Source organism: Salpingoeca rosetta (genome assembly GCF_000188695.1).
Source record: "Salpingoeca rosetta unplaced genomic scaffold supercont1.11, whole genome shotgun sequence".
NCBI lineage: Eukaryota > Choanoflagellata > Craspedida > Salpingoecidae > Salpingoeca > Salpingoeca rosetta.
The window spans coordinates 1,111,182-1,134,927 of record NW_004754923.1 but is presented as its reverse complement, the minus strand read 5'-3'; the positions used below and the strand labels follow the sequence as shown (position 1 = coordinate 1,134,927).

At 55.7% G+C, this 23,746-nt stretch overlaps 5 protein-coding genes across 5 annotated transcripts; 3 read left to right on the top strand and 2 right to left on the bottom strand.

The window, feature by feature from the left end:
• The first annotated feature begins 4 nt into the window (after nt 1–4).
• On the top strand, nt 5–8,320 carry PTSG_04955 (uncharacterized protein). Its single transcript, XM_004994213.1, has 21 exons — nt 5–396; nt 667–803; nt 978–1,064; nt 1,251–1,340; nt 1,524–1,613; nt 1,816–1,923; nt 2,141–2,236; nt 2,456–2,545; nt 2,703–2,849; nt 3,007–3,093; nt 3,304–3,493; nt 3,794–3,899; nt 4,166–4,318; nt 4,635–4,736; nt 4,961–5,088; nt 5,372–5,503; nt 5,668–5,965; nt 6,150–6,228; nt 6,549–7,313; nt 7,555–7,672; nt 7,917–8,320. The coding sequence occupies exons 1-21, from the start codon at nt 185–187 to the stop codon at nt 8,014–8,016; spliced, it is 3,315 nt and encodes a 1,104-aa protein (XP_004994270.1). The 5' UTR covers nt 5–184; the 3' UTR covers nt 8,017–8,320.
• A 273-nt stretch (nt 8,321–8,593) lies between these two features.
• Nucleotides 8,594–9,915, bottom strand: PTSG_04954 (uncharacterized protein). Its single transcript, XM_004994212.1, has 2 exons — nt 9,177–9,915; nt 8,594–8,922 (listed from the first exon to the last, which is right to left on the bottom strand). Exons 1-2 carry the CDS (start codon nt 9,849–9,851, stop codon nt 8,836–8,838), a joined length of 762 nt encoding a protein of 253 aa, XP_004994269.1. The 5' UTR covers nt 9,852–9,915; the 3' UTR covers nt 8,594–8,835.
• A 12-nt stretch (nt 9,916–9,927) lies between these two features.
• On the top strand, nt 9,928–14,080 carry PTSG_04953 (uncharacterized protein; the record flags this gene model as incomplete). The annotated part of the gene is made up of 9 exons (XM_004994211.1): nt 9,928–10,295; nt 10,556–10,613; nt 10,812–11,360; nt 11,669–11,884; nt 12,305–12,406; nt 12,628–12,900; nt 13,175–13,279; nt 13,446–13,531; nt 13,960–14,080. The coding sequence occupies 9 exons, from the start codon at nt 9,928–9,930 to the stop codon at nt 14,078–14,080; spliced, it is 1,878 nt and encodes a 625-aa protein (XP_004994268.1).
• A 1,135-nt stretch (nt 14,081–15,215) lies between these two features.
• On the top strand, nt 15,216–17,601 carry PTSG_04952 (uncharacterized protein; the record flags this gene model as incomplete). Its single annotated transcript, XM_004994210.1, has 2 exons — nt 15,216–15,227; nt 15,433–17,601. The coding sequence occupies 2 exons, from the start codon at nt 15,216–15,218 to the stop codon at nt 17,599–17,601; spliced, it is 2,181 nt and encodes a 726-aa protein (XP_004994267.1).
• A 189-nt stretch (nt 17,602–17,790) lies between these two features.
• Nucleotides 17,791–23,661, bottom strand: PTSG_04951 (uncharacterized protein; the record flags this gene model as incomplete). The annotated part of the gene is made up of 9 exons (XM_004994209.1): nt 17,791–18,280; nt 19,741–19,824; nt 20,041–20,220; nt 20,398–20,490; nt 20,682–20,764; nt 21,164–21,290; nt 21,425–21,637; nt 21,978–22,065; nt 22,340–23,661. 9 exons carry the CDS (start codon nt 23,659–23,661, stop codon nt 17,975–17,977), a joined length of 2,496 nt encoding a protein of 831 aa, XP_004994266.1. The 3' UTR covers nt 17,791–17,974.
• Nucleotides 23,662–23,746: the final 85 nt, after the last annotated feature.

The window sequence follows — 23,746 nt, the reverse complement described above, 5'->3', positions numbered from 1 at the left end:
TACAACTACTTTTCAGCGACATCGCTGCCAGCACACAACACACAACAAAAACCAAGCAAGCAACACACCAACAAGAGAAGCTTGCGCTTGAAGCTTCCTCGTCTTGTCTTGTGTTGTCTTCACCTTCTTCTTCTTCTTCTTCTTCTTCTTCTTCTTCTTCTTCTTCTTCTTCTTGAGGCGGAGGATGATGATGCTGAGTGTTGTGGAGCGGAGAGCGCTTGCGCTTGCTGTTGTTGTGGCCATCGCTGCCGCTGTGGCAGTGTTGCCAACAGCGCAAGCACAAACCAACAGCACCACCATGCCAAGCAGCGACACCAACAGCACCATCATGCCAAGCAGCGACAACGCCACGGACTGTGCTTCCCTGAACATGGACTATTGCCGTGCTACACCAGAGTCAGTTCGAGTGTTCGTGTCTGTGTCTGTGTGTGCGTGGGGGGAGGGTTGTGTGTGTGTGTGTGTGTGTGTCTGTGTGTGTCTGTGTGTCTGTGTGCGTGTGTCTGTGTCTGTGTGGGTTGTGCGAACGGGCCTCTTGTGGGGACTCTTGTACATGTGTGTGTGTGTGTTAACATGTGCTTTGGGGAGCTTGACCGCTCTCTCATGCATGTGCGTGCATGCACGTACAACACATCCCATTCATGTCGTCCGTGCTCTTGTTGTGTGCAGGTGCCACTATGTGGACAATGCACTGTCGTGCTTCCAGCGAGGATGCGACGTGTACACGTCATACAGCCTCTGCGCCGGTGATCCAGAAGGCTTTGGCGACTGCTCGTGGGACAACGACCTGTACAAGTGCTACTCCGGTGCGCTGCCAATACACAATGCTGTGTGCTTCCACAATCTTGGCTGCTTGCACGAACACAGGGCCTTTGTCTGCATTGCCAGTCAATGTCCCCCGCTTGCCTGCTTGCAATGTTTGCCGTGCTCCGCTGACGCCGTGCCTTTTCCTGCCACCCACGCGTGCGGTGTGGATGCAGGTGACGCCCCGAGGTGTGACATGTACTCTGTGGACTGCCCCTCTTCTCGCTGCCGCCAAGTCTCAGGCTACTGCGAAGACCAAGACAGTGCGTTGTGTTGCAAGTGTGTTATGTGGTGTGTGATGTTGCTGTGCTACGAATGCGCTGTACCGAGTGATGTTGCTGAGTGTGTGTTAGCAGTGCGACGTGCCGAACTGCGACATCACAAACCAACCGCCCACACGCGCGCCCACACACGCGCCCACACGCACCAACACGCGCGCGGTCTTGCAGGCTCGGTTGCTCGGTGTGAGGACCTCGGCTCAACAGACTGTCAAGTCACGGCCGGATGCATTCTCGTCAACAACCAGTGCAAACTCGGAGGTGTGCCTCTGTGTCTGTTTGTCTGTTTGTCTGTGTGTCTGTGTCTGTGTGTGTGTGTGTCTGTGTCTGTGTCTGTGTGCGTGTGTCTGTGTATGTGTGTATGTGCACTGTGGTGCTGCCACACGCAGCACGCTCGTCGCTCACGTATGCACTGCCGTGTGTATGTGCGGTGTGCATGGATAGATGGGTCGTGCAGCGTGTTTGGCAAGGCCGATTGTGCAACGCATGACGAGTGCGACTGGCTGTCCACCTACGACACCTGCTGGCCGACGGGTGAGAAAGTGTGCGTCTGTGTGTGTGTATGTGTGTGTTTGTGTGTTTGTGTGAGTGCGTGTGTATGTGAGTGTGTGTCTGTGTGTGTATGTGTGAGTGAGTGTGAGTGAGTGTGTTCCCATGCGGACTCTACGTTACTCATGTACTTTTGTCTCCCCATCCCCATCCCCATCACCGCCACCACCGCCACCACCATCCCCAGGCGTGGACTTCCCGTGTGAGGATGCGAGCGACTTTACGCTGGTGCCGTGCCCCGAGCACTGCGACACCGTCAACACCACCACCGACAGCCGCACATGCGTTGTCAAAGGTGCTGCCCACGACCAAGATGGATGGATGGATGGATGGATGGGTGTGGGGGTTGGAGGGATGTGTTGTGGATTGGTGTAAGGGTGTGCGTGCAATGCTGTTTTGTGTCAGCGTCAAACCAGATAAGCTCGTGTTCGCTCAGCTCTAATCGCCACCACGATTTTACTGGCACCACCACCATTTCTATCATCGTCATCATCACCACCACTCGTTAACAGGTTGGACGGTGCCGTGCTCGTCGTTTGACGGCAACAGCTGCCCGCTCGACCGCTGCAGCGTCAAAGGCACAGGCATTCGCGTGTGCTACGACCCAAGTACGGTGCCGTGTGCTGCAGGAGTGGTGGTGGTGGTGGCGATGGTCTGCCCACGCAGGACACGCTGCAACCTTATTCATCTAAACCCACACACACACACACACACACACACACACACACACACACACACACACACACACACACACACACACACACACACACACACACACACACACACACACACACACACACACACACACACGCACACGCACGCATCAGATCTGCCGTTTGACTGTCACAAACTGGATCCGGACTCGTGCAGCGCGGCAGAGGAGTGCAAGATGGGCACCGACATGTGCTTTGACAGAAGTGAGTGGTGCACATGGTCGATTGAATCGGCGAGTATGCATGTGCGTTGGTCTGAGGAAACATGGTTGTCTGACGACTTGTGATGACATGTACGCAAATACACACACGCACACATCCACACACGCAAACACACACGCACCTGCATTGCCCGCTGCAGGTGAGACTGCGCCGTGCGACAAGCTGACGCTGTCCGACTGCAGCGCTGCACCACACTGCCGCGTGTCGTGTCCGGGGGGCGGTGCCGGCACGTGCGTGGACTGCGGTCAGATGTGCAAACCAGACGACGCAAACTGCGGCTCGCTTGGTGAGGGGATGTGCTGCTGTTGATGTTGATGTTGATGTTGATGTTGACGTTGATGTCGACGTGTGGTGTTCTTGATGTCACTGGCAGGTGTTGGTGGTGTTGTGACCCTGTTTCTCGGCTCATCCTCTTCCTCACCACCACCACTACGATCCACCAGATGACTGCCTCGGCAGCGACGAGGTTGAGTGCGAATCCAACTCCGCCTGCATTTGGATGCAGGGTGCCGGGCAGTGCGTTCCAAACGGTTCGTAACACACGAACGTGTGCAAGGTTGTCATCATCTGGCCTGTGTTGATCATTCGACAACAGCGTCAGGACACAAATGCATTCGTGCTTTCACGGCGTTGCTCACTCACTCACACGCACTTGTCTCTTACATCACACACACCCGCGCATGCACGCACACACCCGCACGCGCACTCACATACACACACCCTCTCCGGTCTCTTTTCAGAATCGGACAACTGCTTCCCTGTGACGGACGAGGCCGAGTGTCTCGACACGTTTGGGTGCATGTGGGAGGAAGGATCGTGCCAGCAGTGTCCCGAGGAGGGCTGTCCGACACCAGAGGGGCGCCCGTGCTCGTTCTACGACCAGTTCACGTGCCCCGGTCCCCGCTGCACGTATCTGCCCGATCTCGGAGAGTACGTCGCCGTGTGTGTGTGTGTGTGTGTGTGTGTGTGTGTGTGTGTGTGTGTGTGTGTGTGTGTGTGTGTATGTGTGTGTGTATGTATGTATGTATGTATGTATGTATGTATGTATGTATGTATGTATGTATGTATGTATGTATGTATGTATGTATGTATGTATGTATGCATGTATGTGTGTATGCGTGTTCTGCTTGTTCGTGTGGGTGCGCGAATGTGCATATGTGCGCACCCCAACTACTTGATAACGACTCGGTCATGTCGCCCTGTCCACCGCACGTCATCATCTCCCGTCAGGTGCGGCAGGACGCCGTGTGAGGCCGCATTCGACAACACGACGTGCCTCGCCCTCAGTGGCTGCGCATACTTTGCCCCAGGGAATATCTGCTACAACGCAACCGCGGTATGTGCGCATAATGTGGGCGTCTGTGCGACTGTGTGTGTGTGTGTGTGTGTGTGTGTGTGTGTGTGTGTGTGTGCGTGTGTGTGTGCGTGTGTGTGTGTGTGTGTGTGTGTGTGTGTGTGCTTGGCGAATTACAAATGAGCACGTCCACATTTTTTCATTGTTGCTCCACAACCCCATCGTTGTACCCCCCCCCAACACCCACCTCATTCAATCACTCCCCACCCACACCCACTCACTCACACCGACTCGCACACTGCCCGTAGGGCGAGGAGCTGCCGTGCAACCGCCTGATGCCCGACGCGTGCGAGAACTACGATTACTGCGTGCTGATCGACACGTTCTGTCAGCACAAGGACGACGTGAAGCCTTGCATCACGCACGAGTCGGAGGACAGCTGCCCCCTCCACCGCTGTCAGGTGCGTTAGACAGCAGGCGAACGCGCCGTGCTTGCTCGCTCGTTTGCTTGTTAATTCTGCTGCTCTCCGTGACTGAACACATTGTCGTGCTGATTCGCACAACCATGAAGATGTGTGCATGTATGTGCGTGTGTGTATCGGCATTCATCCACTCTCTCACACACATACACATCACATACACACGCACACATACACACATACACACACATACACACATACACACACATACACACATACACACATACACACACATACACACATACACACACATACACACAAACACACATACACCCCAAACAATGCATTGCTTGTACAGTGGGTCTTCAAATCGCAGCAGTGCCATTCGTTGGTCTGCGAGGACATCTTCGACCCAGAGTCGTGCAAATATGCAAACTGCACCTTGGACGAATTCAGCAACGTGAGGAGCGATGCATGTAGACACGCATGGACGGATTGTTGGCTGTGCGCTGGCCTTTGCTTGCCTGCAATGCCGTTTGTTTGGCATGTGCTTGCATACACACATTCCCTGGTACACGCGTGCGTGTGCTTGCATGCACGCATTGCTTGACACATGCACGCACGCGCGCGCGCGAGCGCCATCTCATGACCCCACAACCTCCCAATTACGACCGCCATGAACAGCTGTGCTACAACGACACGGGCGTGGCGTGCGAGAAGCGGGCGATGGAAGACTGCACGACGCCGTGTGTGCGCACGGATGAGGCCTGTCGCTCCCGGCAGTGCTCAGATGCCCGATTCGAACAAGAAAAGTGCGTATGTGCTTGCGCTCGTTTGGATTGCAGTGCCACAATCGTATTACTCATTCTTTTTGATGGTTTCAGCATGCCCTGCTGGTGCTCACACGACAACCCAACACACACCCCCACCCCCACCACCACCACAACAACAACAACAACAACAACAACAACAACAACAACAACAACAACAACAACAACAACAACAACAACAACAACAACAACAACACACCACCCCAATACACAACACCACGACGTCCTCCCCCCCCCCCGAACTCAAACCATTGCTTCCATCCAGGTGTGAGCTGATTGAGAATTGCAAGTTCAGCGACGACCAGTGTGTCTTTGATGATGGCGGCCCGTGCACGTCCTTCCAGCTCGAGTCGTGCCCCGCTCGCTGCTACACAGACTTTGCAGGCGGCGTTTGCAGGTGTGTTTGTTGGTTTGGTTTGGTTTGGTTTGGTTTGGTTTGGTTTGCTTGTTTGTTTGTTTGTTTGCGTGTTTGTTTGTTTGTTGTTTTGTGAGGAGAACCCCGCCTCTACTTCTCTTGTCCTCTGACCACCACGACTACCACCACCGCCACCATCGCCGCAGGCTGGAGATGTGCTCTGACCAGGTGGACGAGCAAGCCTGCGCAGAGTTTGGCTGCTCCTTCCATCCGCAAGTCGAAATTTGCCAGAACGACACGGGGCTCGCGTGCTCGGCGTACACGGACATCCTGACATGCCCCTACCGCTGCAGGTTTGCTGACCGCGAGTGCAAGGAGCGCACGTGTGCAGACTTCAAGTCGTTCGAAACCTGCGAAAGGAACGAGTTTGCCCTTGCCTGCTCGTACATCACGGTTGACGACAACGAGTACTGCGTTCGCAAAGATCAGCCGACGCCCTGCTATGTAAGTACACACGTGTTCATGTGCAAAGTAGCCATGGGGATGTGCGGGTGCATGCATGCATGTGTGTGTGTGTGTATGTGTATGCATGAGTGGGGAGGTGGAACTTATCATCACCTTGCTCACTTCAATGCATTTCGCCTCACACCGCCCTGCTCCGGCAATGCCCATCACGGCCCATCGCCAGGTGTACCATGGCCACGAGAGCGACTGCCCGCTCGACCGCTGCACGTGGAACGAGCTCGACTCCCTCTGCGAAAACTCAAGTACGTCCACATGCACGACAGTAGTGAAGGCGGGTGCTGGTGGTTTATTGGCCTGGCTGTGTGGGTAGGCACTCACTTTACACAAATTCTCGCACACTCACATGCACTCGCACACTCACATACACTCGCATACCTCACATACACTCGCATACATACACACTCACCCTCACATGCGCTCACACCCACACCCACATTAATTCCCACCCATACACACACACACACACACACACTCACACACTCACACACACACACACTCACACACACACGCACACATGCTCACCTCCCCCCCCTCTCAAAACACTCACATGTACAATCAACAGCGGAAAAAATTGACTGCGTGTATTACACGCATGCGGAGACGTGCCAGCGCTTTTCGTATTGCATGTGGAGCAACGGGCTATGCGACACGTGCAAGGAGCAGCCGTGCGCAACCATCGCACCACCAACCACCAGCACCACATCGACGACCACGACCACGACCACGACCACAGCTGCAGCCAACATGACGACCGCATCGCCCATGATGACCACGACGATGAAGGCGGGTGGAAACAGCACTGTCGACACGACAAAGTCGACGACCGCAAGTGGAGGGCTGACGACAACAATGGCTGTGACAACTGCTGATGGCGGCACTGGCACAGCATCAAGCACCACAACGACAACGACAACGACAACGACAAAGGAAGGTGGCACCAGCAAGACCACAGGCAGCACAACCACAAAGTCAACAACGACGACGACGACGACGACGACGACGACAACTGTGAATGGCGGCGGAAGCACAAAGGGCGGAAAGGCGACGACCACCAAGCCAACCACCACCACAACAGCAGCCACAACCACGACAACATCAAACACGAACACGGATGTGATCATCACATCAAGCACATCGGCGACAGCAACGGCTTCAGCCAGTCCGAACACACCCTCACCACCATCACCACCCTCACCACCATCACCACCACCATCGCCACCATCGCCATCGTCCCCTGGTGCAAGCACGGGGGCGGCAGAGACGACGACCACTGCAGGCGGCACCACGACACCTGCAGGACAGAAGGCCACGGGCAAGAAGAAGAGCGGTGAGAGAAAACGCTCGTGCAGCGAGCTGAGATGCATTGTTACGTGGCTGTTGGTTGCTGATGTCGTGTATGTATGTGTGGTGTGTGTCTGTGTGTGTCTGTGTGGTGTGTGTGTGTATTCTGGCGATTGCTTCTTGCGTAACAGGTTCACGGCCCTTTTTTTTTTTTTGTACTGTGCTTACGTTGCATATCACAACACCAACAACATCAACACACACGCTCACGTGTCCGCGTGTTACAGCGACGGGCGTTGCTGTTGGCGTGACGCTTGGGCTGATTGCTCTAATTGCTGCTGTTGCCTTTGTCGTCTGGCGACGCAAGCGTTCCTCGTCCCTCTCATTCGACTCGCCCTCATATGGGTGCGTGCTTGTTGTGTTTGTTTGTTGTGTTTGTTTGTTGTGTTTGTTTGTTTGTTTGTTTGTTTGTTTGTTTGTTTGTTTGTTTGTTTGTTTGTTTGTTTGTTTGTTTGTTTGTTTGTTTGTTTGTTTGTTTGTTTGTTTGTTGTCTGCCTTCCCCAATCCACAAGTCCCCTCTTTCTCTCCCCACACACGCACGACGCAAGACGTTCACCTCTGACAAATTATTCCCCTGTCCTGCTTCCAGGCAACGCTCTGATGAAATGGATGTGCGGAACTTTGTCAACTACGACGACTCCATGAACACAATCGAGAACCCCACGTACACCTCGTTCTCCGAAGCGTGAACTCACACGCACACACACCGTTAAATTGTGTTGTTGCTTCCTCTTTTCTTCTTCTACCTTAACTCGCACAACATGTGACATGTGGCTTGTTCTTGCCACTTTGCATGGGTTCCTTGTCGCTCGTTCTGCTCCACGCGCAACCACCAACACTGTTATTTTTCCCCTGTTTTGTCGCTTCCTCCATGTTGCTGACACTGCACTCGTTTGATGTTCGCTCCTTCTTCTGACTTAATTGACTGTCGTTTGACTCACGCGCACACATACAAAACACACACGCGCACACATACAAAACACACACACGCGCACACATACAAAACACACACACACGCACACGTTGCCTGATGTTTTGTGTCACTCCTCCCTCTCTTTGTTTGATTGACTACGCGACCCAACACAACCCACCAACGCACACCGTTGCATTTTGAGTGCGCTGTCCTGTTTTGTGTTCGTCTCTACAATACACAACACACGTCTGCTAACGGCCACACATACACACACACACACACACACACACACACACACACACACACCACACTCTCTTTCTCTCTCCCTCTCATGTGATGAAGCAGATGTGTAACGGATGATGTAATGTAGAGTTGATGGCTTCTTGTACGGATCAGCACGCGATGTACAGCACCAGCGTGCCACTCCCAGCAAAACGAAAGATGGACAGCCAACGCCCATTTCAAACACAAACAAACACACACAAACACACACACACACACACACACACACACGTTCCTCCTCTTCCCTTGAGGCAGCGGTTAACTCGGTACAACACATTCCAGCAGTCGACACAAGAACGGTACAAGAGCACCGTCAGCCGACTGTTTGGTGCGTGGTTGCTGGTGGTTCTTCTTGTCCTTGCGAAGACGCTGTTGTTTCTGTTGGGGAGATGGGACGTTCCTGCAAAGATCATGCGTGCACACGAGAATGTGAGTATGATATAAGCACGCAAGAGCGGCAGTTTTGAAAGCCGTCGCATCGAGTAACACAACAACAATACACAGTAGCACACACGCAACAACAGCACCACAATACACAAACACAGACACGCACACGACAGCAACACAGCAACACACCACAGACACGCACACGACAGCACCACAATACAACAACACACCCAAACACACACGCGACACCAGCCTAAAACGACATACCCTGTTGTGTGCGGAGGTGGGCTTGGGCGAGCTGGGCGGTCGTACAACGGCGTGGGAAAGGGGTCGGCGGGTCTTGGCTGGTGGGTCAGGCTGCGTGTCGGCGGTGGCAGCAAGGGTGATTTGGCGCGTGCATGCCATTTTGTAGAGCTTGAAGTGGGCGAAGAAGGTTCTGAGAAAGTAGTCGAGGACGCACTGACAGTCCGAATATGTGAGGATGCCTTCGCTCCACGGCGGCCTGTGCACGCTGTGTTTGATCAGCTGGTCCCGTAACAAGGCGACCGTCTCGTCGACGTTGTTGAATGGCGTTGAGAGGCAGGCCTCCCACAGCTTGTGTGCGATCGTCTGCACCACGGCCCGCTTTTCCTTGGAGAAGGACTGCGACGCCGCAAACTGCTCTGCGTAGAACAGCAGGTCATCGTACATGGCGGCTGTTGCTGTTGTACTTTTTGACATGCCATTGCCATTGCCATTGCCATTGCCATTGTCATTGTCATTGTCATTGCCATTGTCATCGCCAGAGCTGTCCTCCGCGCTGTCAACATCACCATCGTCAGCCCTGCTGTGTGTCTCGTCCTCTCCTTCACCTGCGCCGCCCTGCCTGTTGCTTCCCTCTTCCCTCAGCTGCTCTTCCCCATGTCTGCTGTCGCCGTCACCGTCACCGCTGCTGCTGCGCATCGTGTTGTTGTTGCTACGCGGGGTTGATATACAACACCACAAAGTGTAGTACGGCCGTTTTCCTTTGTGCGTGGATATGCGGTGTGGGCTGCGGCGGCTGGTGCTGGTGGCGGTGGTGGTGTCGTCGCTAGCGCCATTGCTGCTTGTGCTGCTGCATGGCTCGCAGCAACAGCACGGGCAGCAGGAGGTCGTTGATGCAGGGAAGGGTGAGAGTGGCCACCACACACAGAGCTTGGACCGTCGGCAACAGCAGCAGGAGTGTTTGTTGCAGACGCACATCGTGAAGGCCAGTGAACCACTGCGTGCAACTGGGTGGTGGCAGGGCCATGCGACATGGACGCAGCCAGTTTCACAGGGCCAGCAGTGCTGGCAGTCCCTTCGCACTGGAGGCAGCGCCGAGGGCATTCGGGCCATCTACCAGTACCTCGGGATCAAAGCGGCCCTGTACGTATTCCAACTGCTTCGGGGTGAACAGTGGACGATGTTGCGTTGTGCTGTGTCTGATGTGTGGAGTGATGATGGGCTGTGTTGTGAGATGCCAGCGTGAGAGAATGCTGTGCTGTGATCTGATCTGTGTGGCATGTGATGTGACGGTGGACAGTGGTTGAATGTAACATGGGGAGGATGTGCTTTGTGTTCAGCACTCACTACAGGTGCAACTGCAACACTCTCGCCATGCATTCATATATTCCTGGGCACTGCAGGTCACCCACCATGGAGTTCTCGCAAGATCCTCTCATGACGCTCAAGTTCTCAGCCAAGGTTCACACACACACACACACACACACACACACACACACACACACACACACACACACACACACACGCACACACACACACACAATATGATGCATCCCATTGACAACACATGTGCTTCTGACTGGCCTGCACACCAACGAGCCTTGTTCTCGCGCGTGTCCGACCTTAACGCTTGTTGTGTACATTCATATGCGAAATTAGGCCACCGGAGAAGGCGGTGGCGAGCAGGGCGCGGATCGAGGGCCACAGGCGCTCATTGTTGTGAGCCCGCACTCCGATGGGTACACGCAAGAAGACTGGTCCGCCTGTCTCGCAGCGCTATATGCTGACGACTCCAGCCAAGCACATTCACATGCGCCTGGGCCGTGGCCATCCACAATCAAGTGCCGCCTGACATCGCTGTCGCCACCATCCGAAGACGTTGCAGGCACCCCCGACTCAGCCCTCGTCAGCGAAGTGCACTTGGGCCGCAGCGAGCTCGGCCTGTCCGCACGCGCGGGTTCCACCGTGATCTTGGACGTGATTGTCGGGCTCGCGTGCGTCCGGTGCACACACACGGTCCAGTTTGATGCTATCGAGCTGGCTGTGGTCGACGGCAAGACGGGCGCTGCACTCGCTGCTGCTCCCATGTGCCCGCGCACGCCAACGCACATGCCACAACACGCGCGAGAGGGCAGCGCCCCCACGACATTGCAGACCATGCATCTGACGGGACCTCCGTTCAAGCATCCTCTCAGCATCGTCACCCAGGTGATACGTGTGCACGTGTGTACGTGTGTGTGTGTGTGTGTGTGTGTGTGTGTGTGTGTTCGTGCCTGTCTCTGTGTGTGTGTCTGTGTGTCTGTGTGTGTGTGTGTGTGTGTCTGTGTGTGTCTGTGTGTGTGTGTGTGTGTGTCTGGTATTGTCGGTCTGATTCTGCGACTTGTCTGCTGGAATTGCCGTTCAATTCTTCCCGCCCAGTTTTTCCCCAATGGCAATGCTGGCTGTGTCAAATGCAAAGCACCATGTTCACCACCGCCCACCTCTGCCGCTATCACTGCGTGTGCGCCCGCCGCCAGGTGTCGCTGGACCGGCTCTCGCTGCTGCGCTACCTGCCGAGCACATGGAGTGGGCCCGTCTCCATGGCCGTGCACCACAGTGATGACAGCGACGGTGGTGACGGTGGTCGGGAGAGTGCGGCGGCATGGGTGCCCGCTTTTGTCCTCAAGCATTTGCGCAAGCTCGCCCCCACGCAACCGTGGGCCGCCACCTTGACCCTGGGGCGAACAGGCGAGGTGTGTGTGTGTCTGTGTCTGCGTGTGTCTGTGTCTGTGTGTCTGTGTCTGTGTCTGTGTGTCTGTGTCTGTGTCTGTGTCTGTGTCTGTGTGTGTGTTTGTGTGTGTGTGTGTGTCTGTCTGTCAGTGCGTGTGTGTGCGTGTGTGTGTGTGTGCGTGTGTGTGCGTGCGTGTGTGTCTGTGTGCGTGCGTGTGTGTCTGTGTGCGTGCGTGTGTGTCTGTGTGTGTCTGTGTGTATCTGTGTCTGTGAACTTGATTGCATTGCTCGGTTGCCTGTTTCTCTCAACTGTGTGTCTTGTCTGGGCGACGTGACACATCCATTCCCCACTCGTCAAGGCAAGTGCGCCAACTCACGTCGTGTCCACTGCGCCACCACCACCACCACCATCACCACCATCTTCATCATCACGTCCACTGCAGCCGTACCCCATCAACGCCCTGCGCAACGCAGCCATTGAGGGTGCAGCCACGGATTTCGTGTTCATCATGGATGCAGACTTTGTGCCCACGTCGAATCTCAAGGTTGGGAAACGGTGGTGGTGAAGTACAGCGGGGTGCGCTGTCCCTTCCACACACATTCACATGGCAGCACACTCGCATGCATTTGTACCCACATGCACCTACTGTGCACTCGCGCACATATGCGTGCACATACTCAAGCACACATTCACATTCTGGTGCACACGTACACACACACACACACACACACACACACACACACACACACACATGTTCTTGTGCAGGACCAGTTTGCGCTGGCTGCTGGGTTTGTGGATGGCAATGGGGACTCTGTGGCCCGCACGGCGTTTGTTGTGCCTGCATTTGAAATGCTTCAGGGTGACCGCGCGAGTATTGGGGTTGGGGATTTGCCCAAGACAATGGAGCAGCTGGTGGCGGCCATGGAGGCCGGAACGGTGCGTCCATTTCGGGAATCCGTTTCTCCGCTCTCACACGCGGCGACAGATTACAGCTACTGGCGCCACGCCTACACGCCATACACCGTCGACTACCAGGTTGTGTGCGGGTGGGTGCGGGTGGGTGTTCGTTTGATTGTTTGTTTGTTTGGTTGTTTGTGTGTGGGGGGGGGGTGGGTGTTCGTTTGATTGTTTGTTTGGTTGTTTGTGTGTGTGTGTGTGTGTGAGGGGGGGGGTGGGTGTTCGTTTGAGTGTTTGTTTGTGTGTGTGCGTGTGTGTTTATTGGTGTGCAGGCCACTTCATTTTCCCTCGCCGATCGACTCACTTGCCGTTCTCACCCCCAATTAAACCCCAACACACATACACACACATGCAGGACCTGTATGAGCCATATGTGATTGTCCAGAAAACAAACCACCTGCCTCTATTTGACCCCAACTTTACAGGCTACGGCATGAACAAAATCTCCCACTCACTTGAGGTGTGTGTGTGTGTGTGTGCACATGCGTGTTTGTCTGTTGTAGTGTGATGGTGTGCTTGAATGCCCTCTCAACAAGATGAGTGTGATGGTGCGTCCCCAGCCAACGTGTTGTCTGCTTCTCACCTTCCTTCTTCCACTTGTCAAAACCTTCATGCATGCCATGCAGCTCCACGCGGCTGGCTATCAGTTTGTCGTGGTGCCTCGGGCATGGATCATGCACCTTCCGCATCCCGAATCACAGCACGCGCACAGGTCAGTGCGTGCGGTGTTGTTTGAGCATTCTGAATACACACATGCATTTGCTCGTGCACGCATCCTCGTACACACATCAAACGCTCACTCGCTCACTCACTCACTCACACACACACACTCACTCACTCACTCACACACACACACACACACACTCACTCACTCACTCACTCACTCACTCACTCACTCACTCACTCACTCACTCACTCACTCACTCACACACTCACACACACACACACACTCACTCACTCACTCACTCACTCACTCACTCACTCACTCACTCACTCACTCACTCACTCACTCACACACTCACACACACACACACACTCACTCACACACTCACTCACTCACACACACACACTCACTCTCTCACTCTCTCACTCTCTCACTCTCTCACACACACACGCGCGCGCGCATGCACATGGTGGCAGGTTCCTGCATGATGTTGTGCGGCAGGCCGAGATTCGCGTGCAGCGGTTCCAATTTGTGCGGCATCTCCAAAGCAAATTTGCCTTGGATTGTGATGGAAGCGACAAAACAAAGAGTAGTTGATGGTCTTTCATATTTCGAATAGTGTCGTATAGTTGCATTTACGTTTCGCCTCAGAAGCGTTTTATCGCGTTTTGGTTCGTTCGTCCGTCCCAACCGCCTTGAATGTGCATGCATGCATTCGCTTGCGAAAGGCAAATTTGCTCTCGTCCTTCCTTGCTTCTTCTTCTTGCTTCGTCGCCTTGCTTTGCTTCGCCTTTGCTTTGCCTTTCGCAGCAGCAGCACCACAACGCACAACAACACGCTGTGACGGAATGAATGCTTGGGCGGAGATGATGCGCGGTGATTGAGGTGTGTGCACGGCAACCGTTCCGCCATGCTCGTCGTTCCATGCCTGCTCTTGTGTGCGCTTGCCGTTCCATCCATATCCACACACACACCGCTACATCGTCAACAGCACAAGCAAGACAGATACATCAAACGCCTTGCATATTCAGAAGCACTCGCTGTTCCACACTCACTGCTCTGCACAACACATTCCAACCTAACGCAAGCGCGCTCAAATCACCTCGACGGCAAACACTCACAACAGCTGTTGTTGCTGCTGCTGTTCACCTTCTTCTTCTTGTGCTTCTTCTTCTTCTTCTTGTAGTTCTTGTCATCTTGCATCTAGCACATCAACACGGACTTCCATTTAACGACCCAACAACAACAGCACCAGCACCACCAACCAGCAGCAGCCGAGCACACACTCAGTGCAGCAGCCAGCCTCAACCACCGGCACGCACGCAAACATTGTTCGCCCGATCATTTTCATGCATCCCGACGAGAACACGCGCACAGAACATCACAATCAGCACCCACAACAGCAATGACTGTCTTGGCAAGTGTGGCTGGCTCTGCTGCACCCGCAGACACCAACCACACACACCAGCACAGCAACCACCCTGACACCCACTCAGACCCCAACCACGACCGCGATGAAAAACACGGCGCAGGCCGGTCCAGCGCCCCTCTCCCTTCATCAATGCCACCGCAGGCGCAAGGACCGATGGTGACAACACCGACACCACCACCACCACCAACTGCAGCTGCACTCGCCAGCTTGGATGATACCCATCTCTGGCAGGCAGTGTTTCCCACCCTGGACGTAAATCAACTCAACGCACTCTGCCGCGAATGGCGGCTCTCCAACAACATGGTGTGTGTCGTGTGTCATGCTCCGCTTCTGCTCCTCCTGCTTGCTTGCTGTTCCGTTTGTTTCTCTTCTTCTCCCTCCCTCACTCCCTCACTCTCACTCGTTCTGTTCTTCTCACCGTCTCACCCCCTCACTCTCACTCTCACTCTCACTCTCACTCTCACCCATTCTCCCTCACTCTCACTCTCACTCTCACCCATTCTCCCTCTTCGTGCAGGCAAAGGCGAAGCTGTGTGTGCAGTGGATGGGCATTCCGCTGCTGGAGAAGCACCGCCACAGCAAAACGGGCCTGCGTGACCTGTGCACGGAAGACGTGCTGCTGCAGCACATCCAGCGCTCGCCCGTCTTCGACACATACACAGAGCAGCAGCACCTGGAGCTGTTCCGCCTCATCTGCTCCCAGGGAATGCTGCAAGCGTTCAAGGCCATGCACAGCAAAGTGGAGCCGCCAGTACCGTGCCCCGGCCACATCCCACTCGTCGCCACCGCGGCAGAGCACGGCCACCTCGCCCTCGTCCAGCACCTCTGTGACACGCAGCAGCTGGCCATGGCAGACCTGCGCCACGTCAACTCGCACCTCGTGCGGTCAGTGTGCCGCAACGGGCACGCTGCCGTGCTGCAGTGGCTGCTGGACGAGTACTGCTTCTCCCCGCGCGACATCAAGGGCGGATACAACGCCTGCCTGCGCTTCGCCTGCGGGAACGGCCACCTGTCCGTCATCCAGCTGCTCTTCTCCAAGTTCACCTTCACCATCAAAGACATCAGGTACTACGAGTGCCAGGCGCTGCGCGACGCCGGCGCCAACGGCCACGATCACGTCGTCACCTTCCTGCTCGACGCGTTCCCGGACTTGACCATCGACGACATCAACGGCGGCAACGGCTCCCTGCTCCGCCTCTGTGTCCAGCGCAACCACACGCACGTGCTGGACACCCTGCTGCACTACTTTGGGCGCGACCAGCTGCTCGCTGCCTTGCGCGCCATCCCCTCCCTCCACAGCATCTGCACGCCACTGCCAGTGCACCCGGGCCGCGTGCAGCACATGATGTCTCGCCGCTGCTCCCTGCAGAGCGACTTCTACGGCTCGAGCTTGGCCCAGGGCCTGGCAAGTAGCGGCAACACCAACCACGATGATGGCAGCAGCAGCCCTGACGATGCAAGGAGCGCCGCCAAGGAAGCACAGCCCGCCATACCAGCACACCTGCCGGTCTATGCCAAAGGTGTTGGCCTTCCCTACACGTCACTCGCACCGCTCACATCCCGCATCATCCACATCATCCCGCCACCGCCAAAGCCATCCTCCAACCGCGCTGCTGCCAACCACGATACCATCGACACAGACGCAAATGCAACAACAGTGTCAATGACAGTTCAGCAACAACAACAACAACAACAACAACAACAACAACAACAACAACAACAACAACAACAACAACAACAACAAGATGAAAGGAAAGAGAGCGAGGTGGATAGGAAGGTGCCACCGATACAGCCAGCTGCAGAAGCCCACGAACACCCACGCAAACAACATCAAGAGCAGCGGCAGCAACACGAATGTGGGCAGATGGCTCCACCTGCCAAATCGCGCGCCAAATCCGTGGCATTTGCGTCCTTGGCGCTGGTGGTGCTGCCCCCAGCTCGCTCCAACCCGATGACCCACTTGCTGCTCAGCGGCCCAGACGACGGCGCCGCATGCGCAACCGCTGCTGCCACTCACGGACACGAAAACGGTATTGCTGATGATGACAATGATTGGGAAGATGATGATGACGAGGAATCCAGTGCTGCGCGCCCAAACAACTGCACCCTCGCCAGGTTGTACAGCAGCAGCAGCAGCAGCAGCAGCGATGAGGAAGGTGACAGTGATGACAGTGAGATTGGACAGGTGCATGGTGGTGGTGACGGTAAGCAGCGGCCATCGGATGTGGTTTTGATCGGCCCCAGCGAACAAGATGCTCGTCACGAATGCCTGCAGGCAATTCATGGTGTCGACACACGCCGTGATGTTCGCCACAACAGGCGCAGCAACACCAGTAGCAGCGACGACAGTGACGGTAGTGACGATGACACGCCACTGTCGCCATCGTCATCGCAAACCTCACCCCCGCTGCCAAACTCGAGGCAACATGAAACGCAGCTCTATCGCCACCTCGACACGTCGATTCAGCGCAGTGCTACCATGCACGTACAATCACGGTCTCCTTCGCCAGCGTCGGGCAAAGTGAAGCTCTCAAGCCGGCACTTTTCGCTGCGTCGCGTGCCCTCCCCTCTGCCGTCGTCGTCATCGACACCAACGCTGTCTTCCTCCTCGCGTTCATTGTCGCCGATTCCACTTCGTGCCATCAAGTGCCGGCGTGAGAACAGCGCAGGCACTCTCTTCATCTGACGTGCCGTTTTGATTTGCTCTGTTTGCGTGTGTGTGTGTGTGTGTTTCTGTGTGCGCGTGTCTGTGTCTGTGTGTTTCTGTGTGCGCGCGTGTGTGTGTGTGTGTGTTTCTGTGTGCGCGTGTCTGTTTTGTGTGTGTGTGTGTGTGCGTGTGTGTGTGCGCGCGTCTGTGCGTGTGCTTGCCTGCTTGTTGCTGTTTCGGTAATAATTTATCCGTTGCTTTGATTTGTGTTATCATCACGACACGACACCTGTCGTGTCAAGTCTGTTACAACCTGCTCTGTTATCCAAAGCCACAATGTGAACGGCTAATACATCATGCGAAGACTGCATTCATGCGAGGAGGAGGTCTGGTGTCGTGGTGTGGCGCGATGTTAACTGCTGCTGCCGGTGGTGTTGGCAGCACGCTGTCGTCGTTGTCTCTGGCTTCGTCGCTGTGGCTGCTGTGGTTGTTGCTCTTCTTGTTGTTGCGGTTGCTCTTCTTCTTGTTGCGGTTGCTCTTGCTCTTGCTGCTCTTCTTGTTGTTGTTGCTGGTCTTGTTGCTGTTGCTGGTCTCCTCCTTGTTCATTTCCTTGTTCATCTCCGTGTCCTTCTTGTTCTTGTTCTTCCTGCTGCCGCTGCTCTTTTGCTTTGATCCAGCGCTCCAGCCGTTTGTCAAACGCAGACGATCCAATGGTCACCTGCAGAGCAAACACACACACACACAACACACACAATACACACACAACACACACACAACACACACACACACACAAACACACACAAACACACATGTTCGAAACGTTGGTGAGAAGGACGTGAAGACATTTCCTTGACAGGAGAAAGAAAGGGAACAAAGGGAACGAAAGAAAGGAATTGTTCGAAGGAAGGAAGAAGAAACGAAAATCACACACACACACACACGCACACACAGGCAGAAAAGCCCATGGGAGTTGAATGTGGTCCCCACGAATGTGAGTGGAAGCTGAAACTTGGGCTCCCTCCTAGATTATGGGGACGTACACCAAACCAGAGAGTGCTCAAATAAAAACCACCACACCCCCAACGGCACACATACATGTATGCAAGCGCACATCATCAAGCCGCAGTCGCCAACGTATGTCCACAAGCACGCGCGTCCTCCACCTCTCAAAAGCGACAACACACCCAAGCGCCCACAGCCCACACAACGTGACAGAACAGACGGCAGAGCGCAAGCATGCGTACACATGTGTAGTTGAAGTGACCACTAGCGGGCGCCGCACACAGAACGCAGAGGGAGGGGATAAAACCAAATGTGCGTGTGAACACAATCAGCAACAGTGGAGCAATGCCGCGTGCATGTGACAGAAGATGCAACCGCTGCAGTGAGAGGGGGCGGACAGGACGGCCACGGCAGATGGCGCGTCCTCCTGCGTGTCGCACGCACCCCCAACACCACAGCAATGCAGCGACAGCTTCACGCCCACACTGTGGTGACGTGTTCAGCACACACGCCCACGCCCACACCCACGCCAGTGAACAGCACAAGAAAAGCCCGCAACGGCCAACAAACAACAACAACAACACACATGCACGCGCGCGCTGTGCATGTGCAGTCAGTCACGCGGCCAACATACACAAACGCCCACACGTGCGCATAAGCACGGCTGTGGAGTTGTGGTGGCACGGGGCAGAGCAAGCGGAAGCGGTGGGAAAGAGCAACAAGAAGAAGCCGCGAAAGGGAAAGACGAGCGACACATGGACAGACGACTGCGGCATGACACATGTGCGATGCGTATGTGTGCGGTGTGGTGGCGGTTATGGTGCAATACTGTTGGAGGCAAAGGGCCGGTTCACCGACCCTGCAAAGCTTAAGCGGGAGGGAGAGGGGTGTTGCTGCCAACGAATCAGCCGAAAAGTACGGACATAATCCAACAGCAGCGCCCTCCGCTCAAGGGCAGACCTCCCATGCATTTTGGGGGCAAGGGGGGAGGGCACAGAGGATAGGGTGGGGGAACTGAAAACGATGAAGGAAAGGGAATGGGTGGGAATTGGAGGCAGATGGGAAAACAGGCGGAAGCACTGGACGATACGACCGAACACATCCACGCAACACCAGAGTACGCGCATCAGCATCATCGCCACCGCCACCGTCAACATCACAATCAGCACGTGTTACGTCAATCTCGGCGAGGTCTGTGGCGGTGAGGGAGTTCTTGGAGACGCGGCGATGGATGCCCCCGCTGAAGTTGGTCATCACCCGCTGCACGAAGACGACAGTGGTAGTGATGATAACGGTGGTAATGGTGATGATAGTGGTGGGGTGGGGGAGTACATGGAGGATGATAGTGGCGCTTGTGGTGTGAGATGGACATTGTGAGGCATTTCAGGTGGTGATTGGCTATGGCCGCAAGTGGAGTTGTTCAGACACACATGCACACTACATGCAGACGCATGCAAACAAGGGGCGGCCACTCACAGCACGCTTCGCGCGGTGCTCATGTAGGTGGTCCCTGTATTCCTCGGGCCGCAGCAGCGCAAACCGCCGCAAACACATGTTGTCCGTCCGCTTGAACCCCTTCGCCACGAGCGCTTTGGCGATGCGGCTCCACTTGGGCCCAAGCTCCGCCACCAGCGACAGCAAGGCGCCGTCTTCCGCCTGTGTGTGTGTGTGTGTGTGTGTGTGTGTGTGTGTGTGTGTGTGTGTGTGTGTGTGTGTGTGTGTGTGTGCTTTGTGAACGTTTGACAATGGCATTTCAAACCGCGTCATGCGCTCAACAGGCAGCGTGCACGATACAGCGCGCGTGATGTCATCCAAGGTCAAGAGCACGCACACCTCTGTCCATGCGCCCACGCCAGAGAACTTGAGGATGTTGCAGTAGCGCTCACGGCACTGCACGTCCGTCCGGCCGGGAACAAGCCGTTGCACCTGTTAAAACGTAGTGTGTGCGTGTGCGTGTGTGTGTGTGTGTGTGCATGAGCATGCAAGTCATAATGGCCAGCATGTTGGTTGACCATGTCTTGGGAGAATACAACACACACACAACAACACAACACAACACAACACAACACACAACAACACAACACAACACAACACGTGTGTGCCCCAAGAGTGCCGACCTTTGTCCACTGCCTGCCGTAGAGCTGGAGTCCCGTGCGCAGCTGCTCGTCCTCCTCGGACGTCCACCGCCCGCGCCGAATCCCTACAGCGGCAGTACACGTCAAAGTACACGGGCACGCATGGTGGTGAGGACAGAGTGCAGGCTGTGGGCTATGGGCTGTGGGCTGTGGTTCGTGCACTCGCTCTTAGTTACGGTGTGTGTGTTGTGAGAGAGATGGAGAGAGAAAGATGGAGAGAGAAAGAGAGAGTGTGTGTGTGTGAGTGTGTGTGTGTGTGTGCGTGTGTGTGTGTGTGTGTGTGTGTGTGTGTGTGTGTGTGTGTGTGTGTGTGTGTGTGTGTGTGTGTGTGTGTGTGTGTGTGTCCGTGGTTGATGGGAATTGCGGTCACAGAGGCTCTATGAACAGGGACAAGTTAACAAACCACCCAGTACCACATGTGTTCATACACACACAACTCCCTCTCTCTCACACACAAAAATGACCCACTCGGCACACCTCCTGCTTGGTCCACGCCTGGCGCTGCATGGCGTTGTTGAGGCTGCGCTGGTAGCGCACGAAGCAGTCCACCGGCTGGCGCGAGGGGAAGTGCTCAGCCACCTCCCGCCATGGCTACGGTCGTGTCAATCGTGGTGGGTTGCGGTCGTGGTGGTCAGCGGTGATGGAGAAAAGTAGTGACGGAGAAAAGGGCAACGGGGGTTTCGCACGCGCACACAGAAAGACAAGAGCGGCACATGTGCGCTGACCTGGCTCGGGTTGTTGTGCATGTGCAGCACAAGCGCTTTGTCGTCCTGCCTGGTCCACGCCACGCGCCTGCGTTTTGGGGACTCATGATGCAACCAGCGGGACCGGCAGTCCGGTGCTGTCCGGTTTTCCAGCTGCACAGCGATGCGCTCCCAGCTGATGTCGCGCTGCTCGTCAATGTCCGCCACCAACGCCGCAATGGACTGCTTCTCAAGCTGTGCTCGCACGCACAGGCCATGTCGGTCGTGCGCAGTGAACGTGCGTGTGTGTGTGTGTGTGTGTGTGTGTGTGTGTGTGTGTGTGTGTGTGTGTGTGTGTGTGTGTGTGTGTGTGTGTGTGTGTGCGTGCGTGCGTGTGTGTGTGTGTGTGTGTGAGGGGATATGACTCTGCGTGCGCGCGCGTGTATGAGAGACAGCAAGACTCTGCGTGCGTGCGCGTGTATGAGAGACAGCAAGACTCTGCGTGCGTGAGGGTGTGCGTTCAAGTGTGGCGTGTACACTGCCACTTGACACAGATCACCATGACGCCAGCCTTTCATCGCCCCCGTCACGGTACCTTGCGCATCTGCTCAGACTGCTTTGCGGCCAGGGCCAGCTGCTCCTGCGAGTAATCGCGCCGCTTCACCTGTCGCATAAACGCATAACTACAGCGCCGGGCAGAGAGACAACGGACACGGTGTGGATGTGAGCGCGTGCATCCAATGGTCATGGGTGCGCATGCAGTCAACAGACACTAAACAGCACTGCCCAGTCAATTCGCTTCATCAACCTACACACACACACACACACACACACACACACACACACACACACACACACACACACACACACACACACACACACACACACACACACACACACACGCACACTTGCACGCACACTTGCACGCACACATGCACACACAGAGCAGGGCCAAACCTTGGGTCGGCAAGGACGCGTGAGCGTGCAATGTGCTTGGCTTCAGAGAGCACGGCCTTGCGCAACGTCTTGAGCTCCTCCTTGCTCCACGGCAGGTCACGGTGCAATGCAGAAAAGCGGTCCTGTTGTGCACGCGCACGTGCCTGCAGCGGATGTGCCGGCGGGCGTGCTGAGCTGCTGGACACATGGAAGTATGACAGGTGGCGGTAGCGGCTTGGGGCATATCGCTCGCCATAGAAGAAGCCCTTGCCACGGCGACCGCCAACAGCACGCCACTCCATGCTATTCTGTGGCTGTGGTCCGTGTGACCTTTCCCACACAGGCTCCTCTGCTTCTGCTTCCTCCTCCTCTTCTTCGTCTTCGTCCTCAAAGCCAGTGTTATCATGAGCATCGTCACCACCATCGCCACCGCTTACGTGCTGCGGCTCCCCCAACTTGTGCTGGCTGCCACCAGCGCCATCGCCCTTGCCCAGAGGCTCCCTGTGTGGGAGTGAGCGTCCGAGGATTGGCGGCGGTTTCCACGCCACGGCTGTGTCGAGCGAGGTGGCCACGCCCGGGTCGTCAGTGCGTGTGCTGCCGGGTGCGCTGTTCTCTGCCGCGGCCAACTCTGCAGCATCCAGTCTTGCTTGCTCCCGGCGAAGGCGCTGCTGCGTTGCTCGAATCTGTGCAAGCTGCGCACGCAGTGCTTCCTGGTACACCATGTTGAGGGCAAGCGTGTGCACGGCCGCGGTCTTGGGCACATCCAACGAATCGCACACCTGGCGCACGCGCGCCTGAATGGCATCTTCCATTGGTGCGCCCAAGCCTGGCTTGTTGTCTCGCTGCTGAGCAGACGAGGCAGGCAATGGCTGTTGTTGAGGCTGTGCTTGGTTCCGTTGAGGCGTGACTGGCGTTGGGACAGGCAGTTGGACCACACCTGGGGCGCTGTGCGTAGGTTGTGGTGGCTGCTTGGAGTACATGTTCATGGTGTATGGCCCAACCACTGGAAGCGTCGATGCAGCTTCTCCAACCGAGTCCAAGTCGTCATTGAAGGTGTCGTCGTTGAAGGTGTCATCGTCAAAGTCGCCGTCATCATCCTCGTCATCCTCGCCACCACTGTCGTCGCCGCCGCGGGCAGCTTCTTGTCCACCGTGACGGTGTTCTGTGCGTGCACTATTCATGTCGATGGGAAGAAACATGTTCATGGTGGAGTGCTCCGGCCCTGTCTCCGCTTCATCGTCACTGTCATCGAAGATGGTTCGTGTGGGTGCGGTGGTGTTTGTTTGCCGGTCGCCATCCGTGTTGTTGTGGGTAGAGGAACCGAGGCTGAACCCCGGCTCCATCGTTTTGCAAACTCAGGTTGATGCGATGCTTAAATCCCCTCCCCCCAAACACACACACACTCTCTCTCTCTGTCTCTCTCTCGCA

Bases quoted from the DNA above. Each gene is read 5' to 3' on its own strand.
- PTSG_04955 (XM_004994213.1), top strand. From the start codon at position 185: ATGATGATGCTGAGTGTTGTGGAGCGGAGAGCGCTTGCGCTTGCTGTT. The intron at 397-666 runs GTCAGTTCGAGT...TGTTGTGTGCAG, and splicing joins TATTGCCGTGCTACACCAGA to GTGCCACTATGTGGACAATG. The intron at 3,494-3,793 runs GTACGTCGCCGT...ATCTCCCGTCAG, and splicing joins TATCTGCCCGATCTCGGAGA to GTGCGGCAGGACGCCGTGTG.
- PTSG_04954 (XM_004994212.1), bottom strand. From the start codon at position 9,851: ATGCGCAGCAGCAGCGGTGACGGTGACGGCGACAGCAGACATGGGGAA. The intron at 8,923-9,176 runs GTATGTCGTTTT...TGATCTTTGCAG, and splicing joins CCACCTCCGCACACAACAGG to GAACGTCCCATCTCCCCAAC.